General features: G+C 41.3%; 1 protein-coding gene across 2 annotated transcripts; it reads left to right on the top strand.

Annotated features, from left to right (window-relative positions):
- The first annotated feature begins 12111 nt into the window (after positions 1-12111).
- chrnb4 (cholinergic receptor, nicotinic, beta 4 (neuronal)) lies at positions 12112-21620 on the top strand. 2 transcript variants are annotated; one of them, XM_076753972.1, is made up of 6 exons: positions 12112-12471; positions 14943-15088; positions 16367-16411; positions 16653-16762; positions 17166-18219; positions 20835-21620. In XM_076753972.1, exons 1-6 carry the CDS (start codon positions 12423-12425, stop codon positions 20997-20999), a joined length of 1569 nt encoding a protein of 522 aa, XP_076610087.1. In that variant the 5' UTR covers positions 12112-12422; the 3' UTR covers positions 21000-21620. The 2 variants fall into 2 exon arrangements, with proteins under 2 accessions (XP_076610087.1, XP_076610174.1); XM_076754059.1 differs by lacking the exon at positions 12112-12471 and adding an exon at positions 13862-13871.
- The last annotated feature ends 924 nt before the right edge of the window (positions 21621-22544 follow it).

The following is a 22544-nucleotide window of genomic DNA, read 5'->3' as shown; positions in this document are numbered from 1 at the left end:
ATTCAATCTTTGTGTCAAGAAAGAAAGAGATACATTAAAGGATCAAGGATATTGTAGATAAGGTATACAGTGTATTATACAAATCGGTTTCATACCCTTTTTACACCAGTGTCTTCCAAAACATAATTACATTAAAAAGGCACTTGTCACTTCCATGGGTCTTAGTCGACTTAAGTGTTTCTCCAACGAGCCCACAGAGGGCCATTACTTTCAAATAGTGCTGAATAAAGAGCAAATGTCACCTTGAACTGCAGTGGTATCACCAGAAGTGTCTCACCAGTCCCTTTACTTTGTCTGTAAGAAAGTTAAAGCTGTAGATGGAGTCAGGTTTGAAGGAGAAACGTACCGCTGTGACACTTTGTATTCAAAAGCATATTTTATGAAAATGTAGGACAGAAACAGACACGTCACATTATTAAGCTGAGAGCATCTACAACACTATCAACTTAAATAATGTAATATATCTCATCGGTGATGCTGTGTGCTGTGTTTGATAGCTTGAGTTCTGATCAGTGTGGTGTTCATACCATGTTCTTTCTATAATAAAGGCATGAATCCAGATTAAAGCCATTACAAATATTCATATATAGAGAAAATGTGCAGGAGGAGGCAGGTTAAAGAAGAACTTTATTGTGAACCAGCAAAATGAAAGCATTAAAGGACGCAAAGAAAAACTGTCTGATGGCAGTCCTAATGTTTTGTAAAGTCATGTATATTTCATAAGTTTTACAGTGTAATGAATAAATGGACTGTGTTGTGCCAATCTAATTGGATAAAGGTTATCTGTGGGGCATCACTGTTCAGTGGGATCTGTTGTTCCTCATTTGGCCTAACCGAGTAAACTGCTGCCTAATCACATTCAAGCCAAAGTCTATTTACTATCTGGGGCACTGCTGCTCTGGCAAGAGGCAAAATGGGCTGGTGGAAGGGGTCTCGTAAACGACCGCACCATTGCCAATCTATCCGTCCTGATGCTAATACAGTTTACAGAGCCAGCGAGAGACCCTGACAGGCTGACAATGGGGGAAGGAGGACCAGCTTAAATCAATTAGCTAAGAGGACAAATATCATCTAAATCATACCCTGCCTGGCCCTGGGCAACAGGCCTGAAATGGAAGGAAGGCACACGCAGGCAGAGAGTAGCACTTACTCAGTCCTGTCCAGAGTTACGATTGAGGCGCAGACAGTTAAGCATATACTTACTGTATCAACTAAGTCAGAGCTGAGCAGGCCCCACAAGTCGAAGTGGAGATCAAACTTTGAAAAAGTCTTTTGAGTCATCAATCAGCTGATCATTTCTGCTGCATCAAGTTAAGGTATAGTGCATCCACTAAACCTTCTGACATTGTGAAAGCAGTTTATAGTTTATATCTGTAAGACTTCAAAATGCTTCGAACAGTGTGTGTCCGATTGTCCAACAGTGTCCAAATCCTCATTTCTGACAGCAGACTTCCAAACAATTTTTGTGACTTTCCACAACAGATAATCTGACAATGGTGCCCCGATTCCACATTGGTTGAAATGAAGCGTGAAAGTACAGTAGGCAAGCTGCCTTTCCGTGCTTTTCTTGTGTTGTGTACAACCGAGTCCAGCACCAGGCTTTGCTTTAGGGACATTTTATATGACATACTAAAGCCTTTATGTGCATCTCGATGAGCTGACACTCAAAATGTCTCACCTGGGCTATGGGGATATTATAGTGGAAATACTATTTGTAAATTTGTGTGGAGAGTTGTGGAACTGCATCTCAGTCTTAATATATGTACTATGTTATTATGATCTCCCTCCAGGAAACTTTGCGAAGAACTTTCAACTGTTTAACAATTTTATAGAAAGGGTCAGAAACCCACCAAATCCTGCTTCGTGACACAGGCTACTTCATCCTATCACTTTCTTTCAAAGGAGAAATGTGAATTAGTAGCAAGACAGTCTGGAAAGTTCCTGTCTTCCACCTGTCTAACTGTCTGCCTGTCTTGTCCTTTGAGTACGGGCGGGTGTGGAGAATAGCGAGGGATATCATACAACGAGGAATGGTGGGGACATATGGTGGCTGTGCTGAGAAGCTGTATGTGGCAGATAACATTTTCCACCAATGATTCTGATCACAGTGGAGACTTCAAGAAGGAGAGGGTCTCAAAGGGAGCAACATACCATCTGGAATCCTTCGAGTTGTGACACATCCAATTTACCTCTACCTGTGGACCAGTCAGTAACCTCTCTGTAGTGCTCACCAGGCCAACGGCCCGAGAGATTAGATGTAGTCTGACCTGACAAGACACACTTTCCCGACAGGTCAAAACACACACACACACACACACACACACACACACACACACACACACACACACGGAAAAAAAAAAAAAAGGGAGAACCAGCTATCTTCTTTTGTTGGTTATCTGCATTGCAGAATGAGTTCATGTACTCTGCAATGTCTTGATTCATCCTGTTAGCCTGTTGGAACTAAATATATGAACAGTGTTTGCTATGGTTTTTATTAGTCCAACATTTCTTTTGAATGTCCTCCACATCACGACCGTGCTATAAATAAACAAGGGCCTAATTAAATTTAAGATTAGTGGTCCAGACTAAGTTATGCAATACTATACAACATACACACCATCAAGCCAAGGACATTGCTCTAACCTCACTTTCCGGTCTGATGCCAAGAAAACGCTCATCCATTCATACCATCACGTCAGCTGGGGATGGCAAGCCATCATTTTGTAGCAGAAATATCTCTATAAATCAATGGGTTTCTTTCAGCAAATGTCTTCATGGCAGACAAACAAAAGGAAACAAAAGCAATAAAATGTCAGACATTGAAAAAATACATCAACTCATACCTTAGACGTCTCAAACATCTACTTAACACTCATACAATTTGTTTTCATGTGATTTCTAGCCAACCTCAGCATGTAATCTGAGGTTGGCAGGCCACTTGTGTTGATTTTGTCCCTCACTTTTCCTATTTCTACAATGCCTTTTTATATAACGGTGGTCCAATACTGCAGCTGAAAATAAAATAGCAAAGACTGGACACGTAATGGATGTTTAAAAAATTGTTTGACATGCTTGAGTATAATCGATACTGATGATACTTCACTTCATTGATTCATTTTCTGGTGGAAACTTAGATGGGAAGATACCACTACCTACCAGTAAGATAAATATGAAGTTTACCACAATGTCTGGAAACAGGGAAACAGCTAGTCTCAAAGGCTAACAAGAGCTGCTTACTAATATCTAGTTTGTTTGGCCTGCCAAAAAAAACAATTTGCCCTTTTAGACAGAATTTATGTGTCAGACTTTTTCTTGCTCATGACCAGTAACTTTCTGGATTCTGCTAGTATCCTGGCAAGTGACTCTGAGCCTAAAAAATAGTAGTTAGTAGTACTTTTCATGCAATCAGATAAGTCACCTTATAAGGTATAATTTGCACAGAATGTTTGCAGAAAATGACAGGTGCTGATAAAAGAATTTCCATGAAATTCACAGAAATTATGTCTTCTATTGCTCTGGCCTTTCATTTCTAATACAGCAGTGGCAGCTGGATGGATGGGTGGGGGAACAATATTCACTTATCATGGACTGCCCAAGCCACACATGCATCATTTGTAGAAACAACCTGTAGTTCCATTTTTCTCTTTCTCATTTTTGACAAAAATGATATTTTCCCCACCGTATCTTCTGCAACATTCAAGACAGACACATCTCATTGTTGTGGGTGAAATTGAAACAGCTCCACCAGTAACGAACTATCCTTCTCTGCATGAGGGTATTTGCTTTCCAGCTAATTGATGGATGGTTGGATTTCCCTGTGTGAAATGCAGCTTCACATCCAATCTGTTTCACTTATTTTGGAGTAACTACCAGCAACGCTGCCTGTGGTTAGTTGATTATCTCTGCCCTGCATCATTAGCAGCCGGTCCAGACAGACAGTCTGCAATCAGTCACTTCACCATCTGAACCCAGCCCCCCAGGATGAGCTTTCCACAATGATGTGGTCTCTTGGGTATCATGGATGACAGAAAGGCTTCATCCTGTCCTTCCTTCTCCCTGGAGAGTTTGTTTGATGGCAACACAGAAACCAAATTGAATCACAGAGACATAATTCGGGCCAAATGTAACAACATCATTAATCCAATACTGTATCCACCGAGCAATGACTCAGAGGATACAGTTGCATCATGAAAGCTCTAGTCACATACAGGTCAGTAACATCAATCACACTCCTGCTCATTCTATAATGAGGTTTTCAGGTGCTCCTTATTACTTCAACTCTCTGTTTTAGTGACTGATGTTTTATGGCGGTCATGCAAATGTTCTCATGGATCCAAGTTTTGAAAATGAATGCACATGAAATTCATGCACAAAAATGCAATTTGTGATGGCAGCTTCAATTTTTTTCTTTAAAACTGGTTCATCTGTCTACCAGTAAGACTCAAGTCATATTTGTTCTTTCCCATCTATGTTGAGCAAACAGATAATGAGTTTCCCACCTCATCCAACAGAGGACAAAATATTCTAATAACAAAGATGCGTCCTTGCACTGGGACCACCCTGATAGTGGTGTATAACCCATCTCACACTCCTGGTCAGGCCCAGGTGGGTCATTTCCATGTCCAGTGTTGATAGGCATTGATTGGATCTGCACAGCTCTGACCCCAATATGAGCCTCAGGAGAGGATTTCAGCTTCCAAGGTTCAATAACACCAGATCTGCACTGTCAGTCCTGCTCCATCATAATTATGTCCAGCCAGGACCAATGTCTCCCGTTCTTCCTGTTCAACACAAATGAGCTCAGAGGATTGAATGGAGCATTAGGATTTTTAATGCTGCAATTTCAATGGCAGACAGGAAATTTGATTTCCAAAATGAACAGAAATAACAACATGATTGCTTGCAATGTATTACTGGAATGTACTGTAGGACAAACATGATAGAATCGTATGCGCTTTTGGAGAACCGGGTAATACATTTTTATGATAAAACTAGATGCCAAAAAGATAAATGATGACTTCAATTTTTTTTCTTTTTTTTTTTTATTTCCACTCTTAATTGAAAATTTTATCTTACTTTTCACCAATATTGGTAACAGGTTATATTTATGGGTAGTCATAAACTACCTCTGCAATTTTGGGTGGAGGTTTTTTTTAATACTTTTGTCAATTTTTGTGCATAAGGTGAGAAACAATCAATACTCTGAATCTGCATCATCAATCAGCATCTCACTCAAATGTCTTACCACTCACTAACATTTTGTTTCCCTGCCTGCCTATTACAGGCAAATATTAAAACAAAAGACTTGCCACATTGACTTGCATAAGAAATATATCACTAGTATTTTCAACCATGGCTGTTATGATGTGTAAATTATGCACCAGATTTGGCCTTATTTTATAATCATGAGACCGTTCTCTTTCAAGGTGTCAGACATTTTCTCTTGCCACGATTTGCCCTTTAACTCACAATGTCTGAGAACTTTGACGGAGAGGCTTTTAAATCATTTGGATTTTATGAGGCACTCACGGTTCCTCAGACAGCTGAGGCTATGCAGTGTTGACCTGGGTTTTTTAGCAGCATCATCTCTCTACCTACCTACCAAGCTAGCTACATTCTTGTTTACTTGTTTTTTAATATTGTTTGCTACTGGCTGCTTCCTTTGTCTGCGTCTGTGCCAGCATTCGTTCTGTTACCGCCGTCTAACTCCTTCCTTGTTGTGGCCAAAGAAGCGGAAAGAAAAGATTTACAGATAGACACAGTTTGCATGGCTTCGCTTCGATCGGGCTCTTGTCTAGGAGCTCTTAGACACACCTTTCTAAGCACATTAAGATCTCATCTAGAGCAGGAAGAATTGATTCCAGTCAGCTGTGATTGTGGGGATCCATGTCAGTAAAGAGTGCTTGTGTAAGAGACTGCAGACTGACAAATGGGATGAACTTTACAGTTCTATTAACACAGTGGTGTCTTGTCCTTTAAATTGCACACATGCAGAAAAGCAGATGCAGTTACACCTGCACAGATACAAACTTGTGTATGTGCACATACTGTTACACACATACACAGACTTTTGGGTGCGCAGCGAGATCTAAGACCCTGTCGCCTTGTCTTCTTTCTCAATGAGTTTTTATTTATTCTGGCTCCAGAGCATCATTTAAAAGTTATAAATTCTTTCAATATAACAGCCAGCAAAGCATGACAGCTCTTTATTCCAGTTCCCGGTCTGTCAGCCTCTCGGTTCCTAATCTGTGACATACAATTTGGTAAGCCAGCCTTTCAGCTTTCAATCCACTTTGTTGAAGGCTTTGATGGCTAAAACGACCACACAAGCTCCTTGACTGTGGACATTAGGAGAAGGCCACCTCTAAATCAGACTTCTGGGAGGAAGAGCAGATCGGGGATGGCCAAGACCAATTAATCCCTTCAGGATTTGTGGGGCTGCGCCTCAAGACAGGTGTGGTTTAATACCCCTCCCTGAGCTGTAAAAAATGGCACTGCAGAGTACATTGAGGAGGTGACATTAAGTCCTGCTCTATCTGCAGGTGTCACGTAAGACCATTTATCTTCCTCACTCTTGCTGTATGACATATTAGACACTGCACTTGGGAGCAGTCTCACCTTCCTGTCTATCACTGAGAAGCTGAATACATTAATGAACAGGCTAATCTGTCTCCTCCAGAGACTATTCATTAACCGCTCAGTCTGCTGCAACAGATGTGGACTGCTAAGATAAAAACCTCCCTCTGGTCAACTATTGCGTTCTTTTGCTCTGCCTTTCTATTTCTTTCATTTTTTTTTTTTATTTTATTTTTTTTTTTTGGAAAAAGCAAAATCTTGGCAAAAATGTTCCCCAAATGTTCCTAAATAGTGCTTGCCATCCTTCAGTAGTACATGGCAAGCGCAGTGAGGATGTGGCATATGCAGGATGTAGCCGAGTTCACCCCATGCGCTACTGCCCCCACCACACTGCCTTTTAAAAAACAGCCTGTGAAAATGGGTTGCTTGCAGAAATATGAATCAATGAACAGTAAGTAATTATTTTTGTACTCGGCGTACGATGCCTTTTTTGCCAAGAAGAAGATGCAAAGTGGAAGTGCTAAACATCAGATGCCTGCCAGTGACACTGACGAGCAGTTCCAGTGACAGATTTCAACTACATTTACATTTGGCTTGTGTGTTAAAGCTCAGAGCGCCACATTTGGATCTCTGTTGAAGCACCATTTGCTCATTTCTGACCAGTGGTGGAAGATGTATTCAGATCCTGAAGGAAGCGAAGCCACAGTGTTAAAACATGACATGCGTACTTATCAAAATGTATATAATGTATGAAAAGAAACAAAATCTGGCATGTGTGTGTATCTTAATCTTAGTAAATGCAGAAAAACAAGTAGTATAGCTTAGAAAATTTAGTGGAGTGTAAGCACAAAGAACCATTAAATGGAAATAGGATTTCGCTGATTTAGTAATTATTTATTTATTTAGTGGGCAGACTGTCTGTAACAGAAAATGCAATGCACGTTAAATCCTGCCAGATGATAAAATATACACCCAAAATATGAGTGGCATACATATATGCTAAACCTAATGTGCTTGAGTGAAGCAAGATTCAGATGAAACATTATAGGAAGCCATAAACCTACACAAACACACACACACACACACACACACACACACACACACGTATATGCATATACACAAAAAAATCTCAGCTGTATCTATAGAATAACATCATAACACTAAATCATCTTGCATGAAGTAACGGAAGGGGTTGGTCCCCCTGCAGGCAGCATGAAGTGAGCGATCGATATCCTCACATGAGGCGTGCAAGTCTCTGGCACAGGAGCCAAGCACTCCAGGTAATGAACTGCCTGCTTGATATATATCCCTCACAGGGCCCGATTGCAGCGGTGCAACATGGTACTGCAACAGCAGCAATTCTTTGATTAGCCATTTCTCCTCCATCACGCTTCTCTGGCCCGCAGAGAAATCGCTCACACACATACGCTAAGTGTCTGTCGATGTGTGAGCGTGTGCCAAGTCAAACTGTCGTGTGGCTCCTGCAGGACGCTCACAGAGGTCATGCCACCTTTCATACTGCAGAGGCAAACAGAAGTCAGTCATTTCATTTCATGCCTGATTTTAAATGACAGCTGCAGGGCTATTTCAACATTTAAAGAAGTTCAGCCCAGGTTGTTGTTATTCTAGTCATTTATCTTGGGGTGAGATGTTTTAAATAAACTTGTTCACTATTTAAATTCATCTAGATAACATCTTGCATGTTTACCTTTGTGTTATGTTCTTTTGTGTGGGCAAATGCACAAATTAATTAAAAACAGAGAATGAAGTTATGTATGTGGAGCCAAAATGAGGGTCTCCAGGGTTTGGGGCTCTCTTTTCATAACGCTGATGCAGACTGTAACCCCAGCCTGGCGTGACACCATACTAGGCTAGTGGTAATGACACTCTTAAATCAACTGCCTGAATCATCAATGGATATAACCAATGAGCAGCTAAATACTTTTGCTTAAGTCTATTCAACTACACTGAAATGTAAAATACTAACTGGTTGTCAGTCTGCCAGATGTGTTTGGATCCTCAGAGCGGTTTCCTGTTTTTATTGTGTCCACTGAGAATCCAGACCGGCTTCCCACTGAAGTGAACTTGATTAAGATGATTCAGGGAAGTAAGCAAAAGGCTGTTTAGACTGATAACAGAACACTTCACGTCCAGAACAAAACAAAAGAGCCTCTACAGACAAGAGAGCTCACCCGCCCAGACATCTGGTCAGCGTACCCTTTAGATACATGCTGTGACCCTGAACTTCTTATTGGCTGCTTGCCATATTGCTGAGCTTCATTCTGCTCTCCTCCATGCACATATGATGGATTAAAGAAGTTGTGTTTAATAAACCTGAAATACATGATATATAATAATAAGTTTGAGAGTCTACAGCCAGCCTATAGGCTCTGTGAGTCTCTGGCTATATGGTCATAATGACAGCGCTAACATGTTTAGCAGGTGGACTGTTTACCATGCTCACCCTTTTAGTTTGGCATATTATCATGCCAAAATTTGCTAACATTATGGGAATGTTATTAGTATTTCGCATTTGGTCATGAAGCAAACTGTTGCATTAATCAAAATTTTGACCTGATGTTGGTGCTACATGAAGAGTCAAAATCTTCAAATTGATTACATTTGAACCTGCAAGGGACATTAATGTCTGCACCAAGTGTCAAAAAGCGTCTAATATATCTTTTGCATAAAAGCCATTTAAGTGCTAAGGCAGTGAATTGTGTGGCGACAAAGCTTTGCTTTTTGTGTCTGGGCTTTTGCTTAGTGGCACTTAATCCTTTAAAATACTGCACCTTCCTGATGAGAAAGGAAAGCTCGCACTTCATGATTCAGAATGACCACAGAGAACTTTTCCCCAGGGCCTCATTACTGGAGTGAATAAAAGAGACACGTCAACATCTCACTTGATTCTCTCATATGTGCGTTCAGATACAACTATTTAGAAGACATTATCAGAGAGGTGAGCAGCTTGGGATTGGGCAATTGAAACATAAAAATCTGTTTCCAGCATCACACTTGTCATCAACAAATAATCAAAAGTACATTTTCAGCTGTTATTCTTCCAAGGATGATCTTACTAAATGTCTTGTTTGACATTTACATGCATTCACACCTGGGAGCTGCTTAGTGCAACCTGCATACTGAGCAGTTACTGAAGCATATCTCCCTTAATTCAACATTTTTATTTTGCCAATCAAGAAGTAAAAAAAAAAAAGAATCAAATTGGTGCCAAAGACCTGTGACGGACCGTCTGCAAACCCCCTCTTTGGAATTAATGAAGTATTTATACATGTGTCCACTGAGATATTAGGGATGCAATTATGGCTTCAATCCAAAGTCCAAACTACCTTCTTGCTCTCCAATCAGAAATCCTATTGTACACATTGAACCTTTCACAGAATGTGTCCCTGTAAATTGTCATCACTGTGTAATATGATGAAGTAGGTGGCCATTTAGGAAATGAACTGGCACATGGTTCATTTCTGAGCCGTCATGTTTCACCACTCATGTCTGTACTGCAGTTCATTGAATATTCAAAGTAGAGAATCAAGGCTGCTTGTAGGATCAACCTTCAAATCTCTGGTTGAATCTAAAAACATTAGAGCTGATGGTGTGTTTCAAGCATTTTTGCACTTTCATTTCAGAAAACATTACATACATTGTCTTTGTACTGTTCTCAATCGACTATATATCCAAAAGGATTAGCAAATGATCACATTCTGTTTTATTTGCTTTATACAGCATCCTGACTTTTTTTTTTGAATCGGGGTTATATTAGAATTTGCCAGCATTGACATTTATTATTTAATCATGAGCAATCTTTTTTTATGTTTAATCAAGCAGTTTTAGTTTTCCAACATTACCCACTGTATACCTTAAAGTCCACATCCACTCTATCCACTGAATCTGTTTTTCTTTTCTTGATTGTTCGCTTGGAAGTTTGAGCTTCACTGTGCAGGTTGATGTATGTGCACAGTCAGAAAGCTGTTTCACATTCATCTGCTGAAAGAGGAACATTTCTCTGTGCTGATCTTTAATCTGACTTCACTCCACACACTTACAATCTTTCAATCTTTAAACATATTAAACAACACTCAGGTAATAAAGTGATTTCTGATGATGACAGTTAACATTCTGTAAATGATACCTTGAAGGGAAACCCTCTCCAGGTTCATTTCCACCAAAACATATTTCACTGATGCAAAACAATGCAGTTGAATACAGTATGACCTTAATTTGTAGGAGCGTGTGCTTTTTTCCATCTTCAAATGAGCCTTCGCTCTGCTTTCATTTCCCTACAGTATGAAAATAAATGTGCGGACACTTGAGACCTGGTATTCAATCACAGTCAGCGTCATGTCTGCTTCCATTGCCCTCAGTGAGAGGCAACTAAAACATCAGTTCAGACCTAATTGAAAAGTCTGCACTGAATAACACTCAACCATAAGGTAGCGCAAAGGTGAAAGAAAAGCAGTGACATAATGTTCACAGTGATGGATCCTCTATAACTCAGTCTAAGTCTCAAGGCTATGCAAGCAGATGTACAGTGATATTAAACAGAGGAAACCAGCTACACTGGAAAATACACATTTATATGATCCTGTCATGTGCTTTGGTGTAATATCAACAAAGTAAAGATAGTTGTATAATCTTCTACAATGTTGCTTTGAATATGTGATTTTTATGCCGTTTTCCAGACAAATGCACAAACTGTGCAGTCCAGAGTTCTGTCCCCTTTGACCTGATTAAAAAGCACAAGTGAGGGTCAAACCTAATCAGCTCCCATTGATCTCCTCTCCATGATCCAGAATAGAAGTCTTTGGACGTCAAATTTATAACCTCAGGCGAGTCCTTGGGGCTGCCCCTCATGTCTGATACAGTTCCTTTACTGGCCATTATAATGAGGCTTTAAGCAGCGTGGAGACTGTAAATCTGCTATGCTTAGATTGCACTGCTCCTGGTCTGACTGGACTTCACCTCACTAAATCTCACTTCCAGGTCCATGGAATAATTTATTGTCCTCTCCCGAGCACGCTCACCAAAGCAGAGTGAAGACAGCAAATGATCAAGTCACCAGGAAAGTCGACTGTTTGTTGGTGGGAAGAGATTTAGGCAAACGTGACTTTATGTGAACATCTATGCTCAGACGTGTGGTGAGGATGCTGTTTGACCACAGCTGTGACGACAGAAGACTTCTGCTGACATGTGACTGATGGTTTCAAGACAATTAACATGACATTCTTTTAAAAACCAGTATGACTATTGTTTATCTTTTCTGTACTTAAGATGCTGAATTTATTCACATCCATAGATCATGTTTAGCTTGCGAGGACAACAGGAGTCAGGGAAGTTAATATGGGCCAAACTAAGTGCACTGACAGCATGTCCTCACCAAACAAAAGTATATATTAAGAAATGAATAAACTCCAGAATAACATGTTCAGTGGCACATACAGCTTAAGTAACCCACCATCTAAAAGAGCTGCTGAGCTGGTGTAAACTTGACTAGCTGATTGCAGACCGGGTACAGGACCTGCGGGGCTTGCTGGGGACGGAGAGAGCAGCGCGCAGAACAGGCTGCTGCGCGCTGGCGGAGCGTAAAGACCGCTTTTCCTGGGGGACACGCTGACTTTCATGGGGCGGACTGTTGTAAAGTAACGACACGATGAGGCAATAGACCTTGTTATTCGGTAAATTATCTATTTTCAGGCATCAACACAGTGTTGGTCAAGTGTCCAAACCGTGAGCGCGCAACAGTCCGGCATGTCCGAGAGGAAGAGCGCTGGACACCGCAGCTCCGAGGCTTCATCATCGACAACTCCCGCGGATCAGATGGTGCCGACAAAATGACTCGGGCTCTCTGCGTTCTCGCTTGCCTTTTCTCTTTGATCCACTGTAAGTGTGTCTTTCTTTACCTTGTGTGACTTCTCCTAATTTAGGCCGTTCTAGCATGTGCGTTAATCTGTGTCAGCTTCAGATTTATTTGGGTTGAAGTTGTGCGCTGAGAAGTGATTGTCTTCCTTTTAGTGTCCCAAAGTTGGACTGCGGTTCAGTTTTCAGTGGCTCAGACGATGATAATGAAAATGCAGATACCCCCCAAATTTTTTGCTTTATTTTTTACCAATAAAACTTGAAATTTTAAAGTACATTTACTGTAAATCAGAAACACATGCATGGATAGCATAGAGGCAATTTGATGAGTCAGCCCTGCAATAAATGTGGCCTGTATTCACCAAATTAGCAATCAGCACTGGTTTGAGATTTTTAGTCACAACCAATAGGCGCTTACACAATTGGTAAGTGTACACACATGTCACAAACAGCTTCCGAAACATATAACATTACAATTTCAGGAAGCCTTCATGTTCACCATCCTTCTCTTAACTTCTTCACTGTCATCACTATTGTGTGTGTTTAGTTGATCAATGAGTTTACTGAGGTTAAAAGGTAAAGCACTTCATACTGTATCACTCCCTGCGTAAGTATTTTGTCAGTCCATTATGGCGTTTATGTGATGAATCCTAATGTGTGTCACAAAGACAAAGCTTTCTACTTTATTCTCCATAGGGACCTTTGCCCTGCGCCTTGGCTCATTCGCACACTTGATTGCACTCATGTCTCCAGATGTATTACATTTTGGTAGAATTATGTTTTTCAGTGTGGAGGGTGCAGAGTGACCTTATCAGCTCCACAGTGGCTGACTAGCATTGTATTAGCACGCCTGACCTCACTCTCAATCAGGGTAATGTCAACGCAACACTTATGAGATGCTGTTCATTTTACACATTAAACCTACACACACAAATGCACGGACACACGCACCAGTGGCAGTTCACAGCAGGTAATCACAAGTTTGGTTGGGCCTTCACCTCTGAGGAAGGCAGAGCTTGTTTGACTCTGGTCTCCGAGGGCTTTGACAACACACCATCTGTTACAGAGCGCTGCGGAGGTTCGACCGTGTTGGGTGGGACCTCAGCCAATTGACTGACAAAGGCACAGTCATGGCAGCATGCGCTGACCCATGGGGCTCGGCTGTCGGTATGCCACGCCCTGCAAAGCTCCAGGAGTTTGTGGGCCAATGATGACGCACATAGTTTGATACTGAAATTGGAAGTCTGACATTTTCTTACTTATAGTACAAGGCATCATCACATAGCTTCACGAAAGGCACATGAGATGCATCTCTGGGGTCCTGCAGCGATGAATATCACTCTGCAGTTTATTGACAACAGCAGCGATTCTTCTTCAGCAGGCCCATCAGTACGAGTCTCACCTCATTGGCGTGTTTCTCTTGAGTAAGTTGACTCAGCTACTCCCAGCCTTGTGGGGGCATCAATAACCAGCTGCATGTAAAGAAAATGGAAGAGGTAGTGCCACATGTATTCATTCTGCTCCAGATGGGAAGCACTGATCATCAGTTTCAATCAGGCTTGTATTCACCCCATGACATGAGCTTCATTTATCAGGAATGGATGTGGAGAAAGAGGTGGGGTGTACGACTTTGTATTCATAGCTTATTCTCAATTGAAAGATGCATCCAGTGGTTTGGCTTTAGGCAAAGACAAAATTATTAACATGCTGTGAAAATATCTGCCCTCATCCCAAATGTAATTACTTATTTGAAAATAACTGTGGGGCCGACGTAACATTTCAGCATAATTTCCACAACACAGCCGTCTCTGGCTTTGTTAACTGACAGCTGCTTGTTCCCCTGAAGACTTGAAAAGTTGTATGAAGCAGTCTGGGAGAAAGCCTGTATTGTATATATCAAGTCTGCAACAGTACATCCAGAAGCTTCAACAACTGTGCCATCCCTGTATTCCCTGTATTCCTACGAACACTGATACTGGACAAGTAAGGGTGTGGTGGATAATTGTCTGGCTTCCAGCTTTTGTGTAGCGCACCGTGAGCTCATGTGTGCTTTTAAATGCCTAACCTTAAAGACACAGTGAAATTAAAAAAAAAAAAAAATGTTCTAATTCTGTGGCTCTCAAGATTCACGTTCATTAATTGTCATGTGCACAACAATCTCATTGAACCAGTCATTGGGAACGAAATTGTCATTCTGAGGCTACCTTCAGCCATTCAAAGTAAATGAGAAATGAGTAAAGAGAATCTAAGACATAAGGCATCATGTCTGGCAATAGCAGTAGATTAAAACAACCCTTTTATTGCACGTTTAGGTAGACCTTGTTTTTAAGTTCTTATCAGGACTTCTCATTTCTGAATGCCCAGATTGGTCAGAGAGCAAAGCAGCAGTAATCTGGACTGTTTGGGTCATAGTAGGAAACCGCTGCAGTACACTTTGTCACTGACAACCCCCTCCGTGATTTAAAAATAAGTATTGAATAAAACTGTGTCACCAGGTAGCAGCGGCGCTGATTCAGAGGAGCGTCTCATGAACTTGTTGCTGGGAAAGAATCGCTACAATCCGCTGATCCGCCCGGCTGTCAACAGGACCGAGAGAGTCACAGTGAAGCTGCAAGTGTCTCTGGCTCAGCTCATCAGTGTGGTAAGTCACCACATAGTCCTGTCCACCAGGAAGATGTGTGTGTGTTTATTTATGTGTATGTGAGGGTGCTGGGGAGACAAAGAGCGAGACAGGGAAAGAAAGACAGAGCAAAAGAAAGAGGATGATAGAAAAGACAGAGGAAGAGCCACAAAGCTTTGAGAAAGCAGTTAATTACAAACCTGCCTGTGTAGAGAGGCTGTAGCTCTAAAAGGATGGATGAAGTGGAAGATAGATGTGGTCAGCTGTGATCTCTGCCTCTGTCATGTCCAGATTGAAACTTCAGCACATTGGATTAAAAGGGGCCATAAAGCTGTTTTAGCCACAGTGATAGAGGCTCTCCTCTGATTTACAGTGGAGGCCACTCCTGGCTGCAGACCAAGGCAGCAAGGCTCATTCACAGCCTCAGTTTATGAGTTTGCATTGTACCATTTGGACTAATTGCCATTTGCTATCAATTTATTGGAAGTGTATGTCATGGTAGTGTGATGACAATGCCACCAACAAACATGTTAACAAGCAGTCTGAGAAGGATTTAAATGCAGCCATTTTTGACCTGTCTTCAAGCTAGTAGCCAGAGCAAAGATGACAGTAAGGTTACAGCAGCTCTGCCCTCGAGTCTCCATGACTTTTGCTTTGCAATGAAAGTGAGAGTCAGAAAGCAGCTGTTTTGATGCTGACACTGTGCAGTCAAAGTGGTAATTCATTGTGTATGCAACAGCTTACTGTGTGGTTGTTACACCAGCAGAGACTACCTTCTTCTGTTGGTCCTCAGGGTCTTCATTGACTTTGACATCATCTGTAATAAGTAGGTCAACAGCGTTGACCTGTGATCGAAGGCCCATTAAGTTTCTCATTTTAAGAAAATATTTTGTGAAAATGTCTTTGGTTAGCTCTAACTACTCACATTAACGCTGTTGATTAAGTAAAAGTTGATATTGTTAATAATCTTTCATACAATTGAATTGTCAGTGTTGGTTTGATCAAGTTTACATTCAAACTTCATCTCCTCAGACTGACCGTTTCAACCATTTACCCATTACTTTTTACTATTTCCGTATTTAAAATAGCAATCTATTTCAACTGTTCACTAGTTACTTTTAGCTATTTAAGATGATAAATGAGCTACCCCACAATCCTTCCACCCCCACATGTACTGAACAATCCACATCTTAAATCAGTGTACAGTAAACACTGTTAAATCTGTTAAACTTTATTATTTAGTATTCTTGCATGGAAACTGCTCTGAATGTAATTCCCACCTCGCTTGTACATTTCCAGAATGAAAGAGAACAGATCATGACTACAAATGTCTGGCTCACTCAGGTAAGTGTGATGAAGCTCAGAGTCATATACTCTCAGTCAGCCTATGGCTTGTTAACTGTCCTTTCCCCTGAACTTGAATTAAACCATATCCCGTCTTCTTCTCTCGATGTGGAACAAACTGCCCCTGTAATTGTGCTGCAGTCGTATTCCACTGATAATGAAGCATGTAATTAGAAATGAGCTGGTCTTGAGAAAGTGTGCAGAAGTCAGACTTGACAGCCTGCTCTCTCCGTTTCTCCAGCACTGGGTGGATTACAGGTTATCATGGGACCCTAAAAAGTACGAAGGTATCGACAAGCTGCGTATTCCCTCCAGACATGTCTGGCTGCCAGATATTGTCCTGTACAACAAGTAAGCATCACTGTCATAGCGTTATGTTACAGAGATTTTATGTCTTAAAATTAAAATGAATGGTTACTCTTTAAAGAAACTGTCCATGTTTTCTCTATATGGCTCAACCTACATTTTTCAGATAGGAAGATGAAACTCTCTCTTGTAGCCAGACATTTGAGAATGAAGATAAATCACTAACTTCCCACGTGATTTATGTATGATGAAGTTTTTAGTCTGTCCTCTGGGATGTTGGATTTTGGTTTGATATTGATTCAACTGTCCTTGGCTGTAGACAAAAAAACAATACAAATTTTCAGTCTGACTGTATCTTCACTATGATTTCAGGACTGATAACACAAATCTCAGAGATTGATTCACAGGCTCTCTAACGTTTTCTTTCTCTTTCCTCCTCTTCTCACAGCGCTGATGGTACCTATGAGGTAACAGTCTTCACCAATGTCATTGTCCTTTTCAACGGCAGCATCAACTGGCTTCCTCCAGCCATCTATAAAAGCGCCTGTAAGATCGAGGTCAAGCATTTTCCCTTCGACCAGCAGAACTGCACCCTCAAGTTCCGCTCTTGGACGTATGACCACACAGAGATCGACCTGATCTTGAAGTCTGAGGTGGCTAGCATGGATGATTTTACTCCCAGTGGTGAGTGGGACATCTTGGCGCTGCCAGGCAGGCGGACTGTCAACCCCTTGGATCCCACCTATGTGGACCTCACGTATGACTTCATCATCAAGAGGAAGCCCCTTTTCTACACCATAAACCTCATCATTCCCTGTGTTTTGATCACCTCTCTGGCCATTCTAGTCTTCTACTTACCTTCAGACTGCGGGGAGAAGATGACCCTCTGCATCTCCGTCCTCCTGGCTCTCACTGTATTCTTGCTTTTAATCTCAAAAATTGTTCCTCCCACCTCACTGGACGTGCCCCTGATTGGCAAGTACCTGATGTTCACCATGGTGCTGGTGACCTTCTCCATCATCACCAGTGTGTGCGTGCTCAACGTGCACCACCGCTCTCCCAGCACCCACACCATGCCCTCCTGGGTCAAGCTGATTTTTCTTGTCAAACTGCCTGCCTTACTCTTCATGAGACGCCCTAACAGTAATTCTGCACGCCAAAGACTTCGCCAACAGAGGTGTCTACGTGCGAGGAGAGCCATTTTGGGCCTAGGTTACCCAGTTGCATCCAAAACAGGTATCAACTTGTCATCCTCTGCCCTGCTGTCCTCCGACTCAGCCTTCTCCACACCAGGACACAAAAATGTAGCTCCTCCACTAAGTTACAGCCACTCCAACAGGAAAGGGGACCTGCGCTCCACTGATTACCTTCCCAGTAATTTGACTTCTACACAGGACCTCCAGCAAAGAAGCAACTCAGACTGGGCTGCTGACGTCCAGGAGGCGGTGAACGGGGTGCGCTTTGTGGCTGAGCACATGATGGGAGATGACGATGATCAGAGTGTATGTATACACATTTAAACCAAATGTTTCACTGCCTCTATATGGTGCTATAAAAACAAAAGTTTTTGCAAAATTCATTGTGGCATTAAGGATTCACATTTGTTAAATTTAAGAATTTACTAACAATGGATGTTTTTGTCTGCGGAGAAAGACTATACTGTTAAGTTTATAAATTTAAATAGATTTAAAAAATATGTCGTACCAAAGCACAGTCCTTGCTTCTTTCGTAAGTGTCAGACAAAATTTCTGCATTTCTGATTTATGCTATTCTACTCAGATCTAATGTTGAGTACATTGTATATTGAATATTATATATATAAACATATTGACAGTGTCAGAAAATGTTTCAGAACTTGACTGAAATTTAAAGAAATAGTTCAGTGATTTGGGGAAAACATATTGACTTTCTTTCTGAGAGATAGATGAAAAGATTGATGCTACTCTTACATCTGCGTATAATAAGGCAGCTCCACCGATCTTACAAACCAAAGTCTGTTTACAGCCTTGAGGAGCACAGTATGTCTACATACGTGAAAAAACTTGTGTAAATCCTTTTGTGACTCCATGGGGATGAAATCTGGGATTGTGGAGTAAGAAAGAAGTGTCAAACTGTCAAAGCTCAAGTTGCATGGTGGATAATTTTTGGTGACAGGCTTTAAGCTAAGAGACAAAGACAAAAAGGCAAAAAGTTAAGGATGCAAAGACGTTGGTAAAGAAACACTATAGTTACTGCACGTAAAGTCTTTCTGTTTGTTTGCACATGGGCTAAACAAAAAAAATGTCTTCATTTGGGAGTTTTAGAGGTGCTGAGAGGTGGATTTTTGAACTTTAGAGAGAGGGAGACCTTTTCCTTTTCCAGCTCTTCCAGTCTTTGTGCTGAGCGAGGAGAATCATTTCCCACGGCAACACAATGAACAAAACAGAAACAGAAACATGGACACATTATCTGTCCAACATCAATCAAATTAGGAGACAATATAATTTGAAACTTCATTCCATGCACTCATGTCATGATAAGGTTCAAAGTTAGCAGTTAGAATAGCAATGACTAAGTTCAGAGTTGATATATTTTGCCACCAAGGCTACATCTGATTAGGTGTTGGCAAAATTTTAACAGGCGCCACTGTCAGCGCCCTGGTCGTCCATCTACCCTGATCCCAGTGAACTGGATCAAAGGTGTTTGTATTGACGCGATAATATTTACTCTACAGTCTGTGACCCCTGAGGTCCACGAAGGAATACCACTAATCTTGAGTATTGGCTGTGACCCACAAAATTGAAGGCTCGGGGTAATCAATTGCTTTCTCTGATAAATCAATAAAATAAGGTGGGAACAAGGAATGAGAAATGACTCATTTCAGAAGCTACCAAGGCCAGCGTTGAAAATGGGGTGAAAGGGTCAATAGCTTTTTCAGTACAGATCTCAGCAATGTGGAAATTGCCCTAACTTTACTACGTTCCCATTCAGATATCACTCAATCGGCATCCTAAGAATAAGCTTTCCGAAACTAAGCAATATTATTGGTATGAAGGGATGGAACACATATGAATAAGTGTGTTACAGAACTCTGTACTTTCCAAACCAGTCCAATTGCAAACAAACACAATGGACTACAAGACATTTAAGATGTGTCATCAGGGTTTAACAGTTTGTTTACATACAAAGAACCTAGATTCAGAAAATGAGAGTACTCTCACACTTATTCACTCATTCGTTCACTCAGTTACACTCTCTGCCTCTAGTGGCTGCACAGAGGCCGTACCTGTCAACACTGGGATTTGAAAAGAAGAGAAATTTTCTGGCGTCCTGCAGAGCCGTCCCACCACCCTTACCACTGTCCACATTCCCCTCACATTTAGACGAGGGTACACACAGTGAATCCTAAACTCACCAATGGGCAACCATTTGCTTTAAAATACAAAAGCACCAAGGACTGGCTTTACTAGTTCCTACAAGAAATAACAACAGATAGGAGTTAAGAATCAGATACATGGTTTAAAGTGAAGTGCTGTGAACATCCCTGCATTATATAGGTGAAAGCAAAGAGGTGCAGATAAATTCAGCACTTCAGTTTATTTATCCATTACTTGAAGCACATGTACACATTATTTAGACATAATGCTTCACTTTGATTTTTGGGAGAGGCCACAGACAGGTGAGACACTTGAGGGTGATCATGAAAATGGATGGAGCGTTAGTATAAATACAGTCATTGGTGGAGCATGTTTCTGAGGCTCTTGGGACTCTTGGTTGAACTTATGCTTGGCAGATTTTTTTTGCAAAGCGTGACTTTGACTGATGTTGCTCTTCATTAAGCCTGAGTAAGCCTTCTCCCATTTGCTGTGAAGACCTCTCGTAACTACTAGCTCATATTCCACATACTGCCTCCTGCTGTACCAGAGGGGAAAATAGCAAACACATAAAACAGGCAGTTATGCCTCCTGTCAACATTACAGACAACCTTTTTTTCCCCCCTTTTTTATTAAATAAAATACGGAGGATTTAAAGAAAAATGTCACTGCTCTCCAATACTGCTAGTTTATTTTAATCAATGCCTGTGTTAAAGTTGTTGCGCATGCTGACTAATTTAAATTTGACCTCTGTGTATTTGCAGGTGATTGAGGACTGGAAGTACGTGGCTATGGTGGTGGATCGAATGTTCCTGTGGATCTTTGTGATAGTGTGTGTGGTGGGCACCCTGGGCTTATTTCTTCAGCCTCTCTTCCAGAATCAGATTCCTAACAACCAGCAGCCCAGCTCAGAAACTCCTCGCATATGATGGGCAACAAAGAAGGCAGGGCAAGTTTTAGGTTTTTCAGCCATTACAGTAAGCTGTTAGGATAAGCATTCTTATAAGCAGATGCTGGCCAGGAGTAGTAGCAAAATCCGGTGTTTGCTGAAAGCCTGTTGTACCATATCGGTGGGCTCAAAAACAGCAACATCATCTGTGCCAAACCGCACCAATAAGGCACCTGAGAGGGTTAAACTAGACCAGAAAGTACTTGCAAAAACTCACTGTGCACAGCAATAGAACAGACAGGATCTTGGTGTGAGATAAACCATGGATGTAATGTCTCCTAATTGTAAAAAACACACTCGGTCTACAGTAATACAACCCTCTACAGCACCCAGTATTTTGAGGAAATGGGACATCTGCATGTGGACTGATGTGGATTCATTACAGGTCATTTCTCTTTGTGTCTAAAAAACAGCTGCACAACTGGACTGCACCTTTCGATTGCAGATTGCAGAAATATAACCAATATGACAGAAATATGAGGAACATCTGTCCGCTGTCAGATGCTGTTGGACTCCTTTCTTGTGTTTAAGTTATATTACCATGTCATTGAAATGTGATGTGTGATTAAAGAATGAGTAATAAAGATAAATCTGTGTCCTCTTTCGGTTTGATTTAATGTGTGAAATCCCCAGTAAAGTCTTAAAATTGTCAAGGTCTTGCCAAAGTGCTTGGTTAATTTACGTTGCTGCCAGTGAGAAAGTTTGTTCTCGGAGCCAATACGTTCGCTGAAGATGTGCCAATGAGAGCATTTCATCACATAGATAAGACAGGTGTCCACTTGAAATGTGAGAATGCCGACCAGGCAAAAAAAAAAATATGTTGATACAACAAAACCATTGGAGATGGACCAGTACTTTTGCTGTGGTTATAGTAACAGACCTGATATATACACACATCTGTACTAAGACTGAAAATGTGTGGAAAAAGAAAAAACAACATGCATTAGCTCCAGGCACTGTAATCTTACAGCCACTCATTTGTGCCTTTACACCAGGGCTGATCTCTGTTAAGTGCTTATTTGCACAGCCGAGCAAGTGCAGACACACACATAAATGATGCTTCATGAAACGCATGCTCAACTGATCCTTCACCCACACACACACACACCCACACACACACACACACACACACACACACACACACACACACACAGAACATTTACTGCTCAATAAACAGTGCTGAGTGGGCTCGTTAGAGATTCTGCAGACTGTTGGTTCTTTTGTGGGACCTTCATTTAAATAAAGAGATAGTAATCAGCGTCTATGTTAATGGCCGGACTTGCTTTGCTTTAATCTCTGTTTACAGTTTTTGAGATCGTTCAACGCTTTTTCATTCACCTGCTCACTCCCTGTCATTAGTTCAGAGAGACAGCGCAGCGCCACAGCATATCCATCAACAGTTCATCATCTGCTTCAAGCCAAACAAAGCAGGGGGAGTCGTCATTCAACGCTCAGTGGAAGGTCCCATAAATCACTCACCATATGTCAGCAGCCTTTTGTCATTAGTCTCCAATAAGATATGCAT

Source organism: Chaetodon auriga, chromosome 1 (genome assembly GCF_051107435.1).
Source record: "Chaetodon auriga isolate fChaAug3 chromosome 1, fChaAug3.hap1, whole genome shotgun sequence".
NCBI lineage: Eukaryota > Metazoa > Chordata > Actinopteri > Chaetodontiformes > Chaetodontidae > Chaetodon > Chaetodon auriga.
Note: the sequence above shows the minus strand (reverse complement) of the source record. Positions and strands in the feature narration are given on the sequence as shown.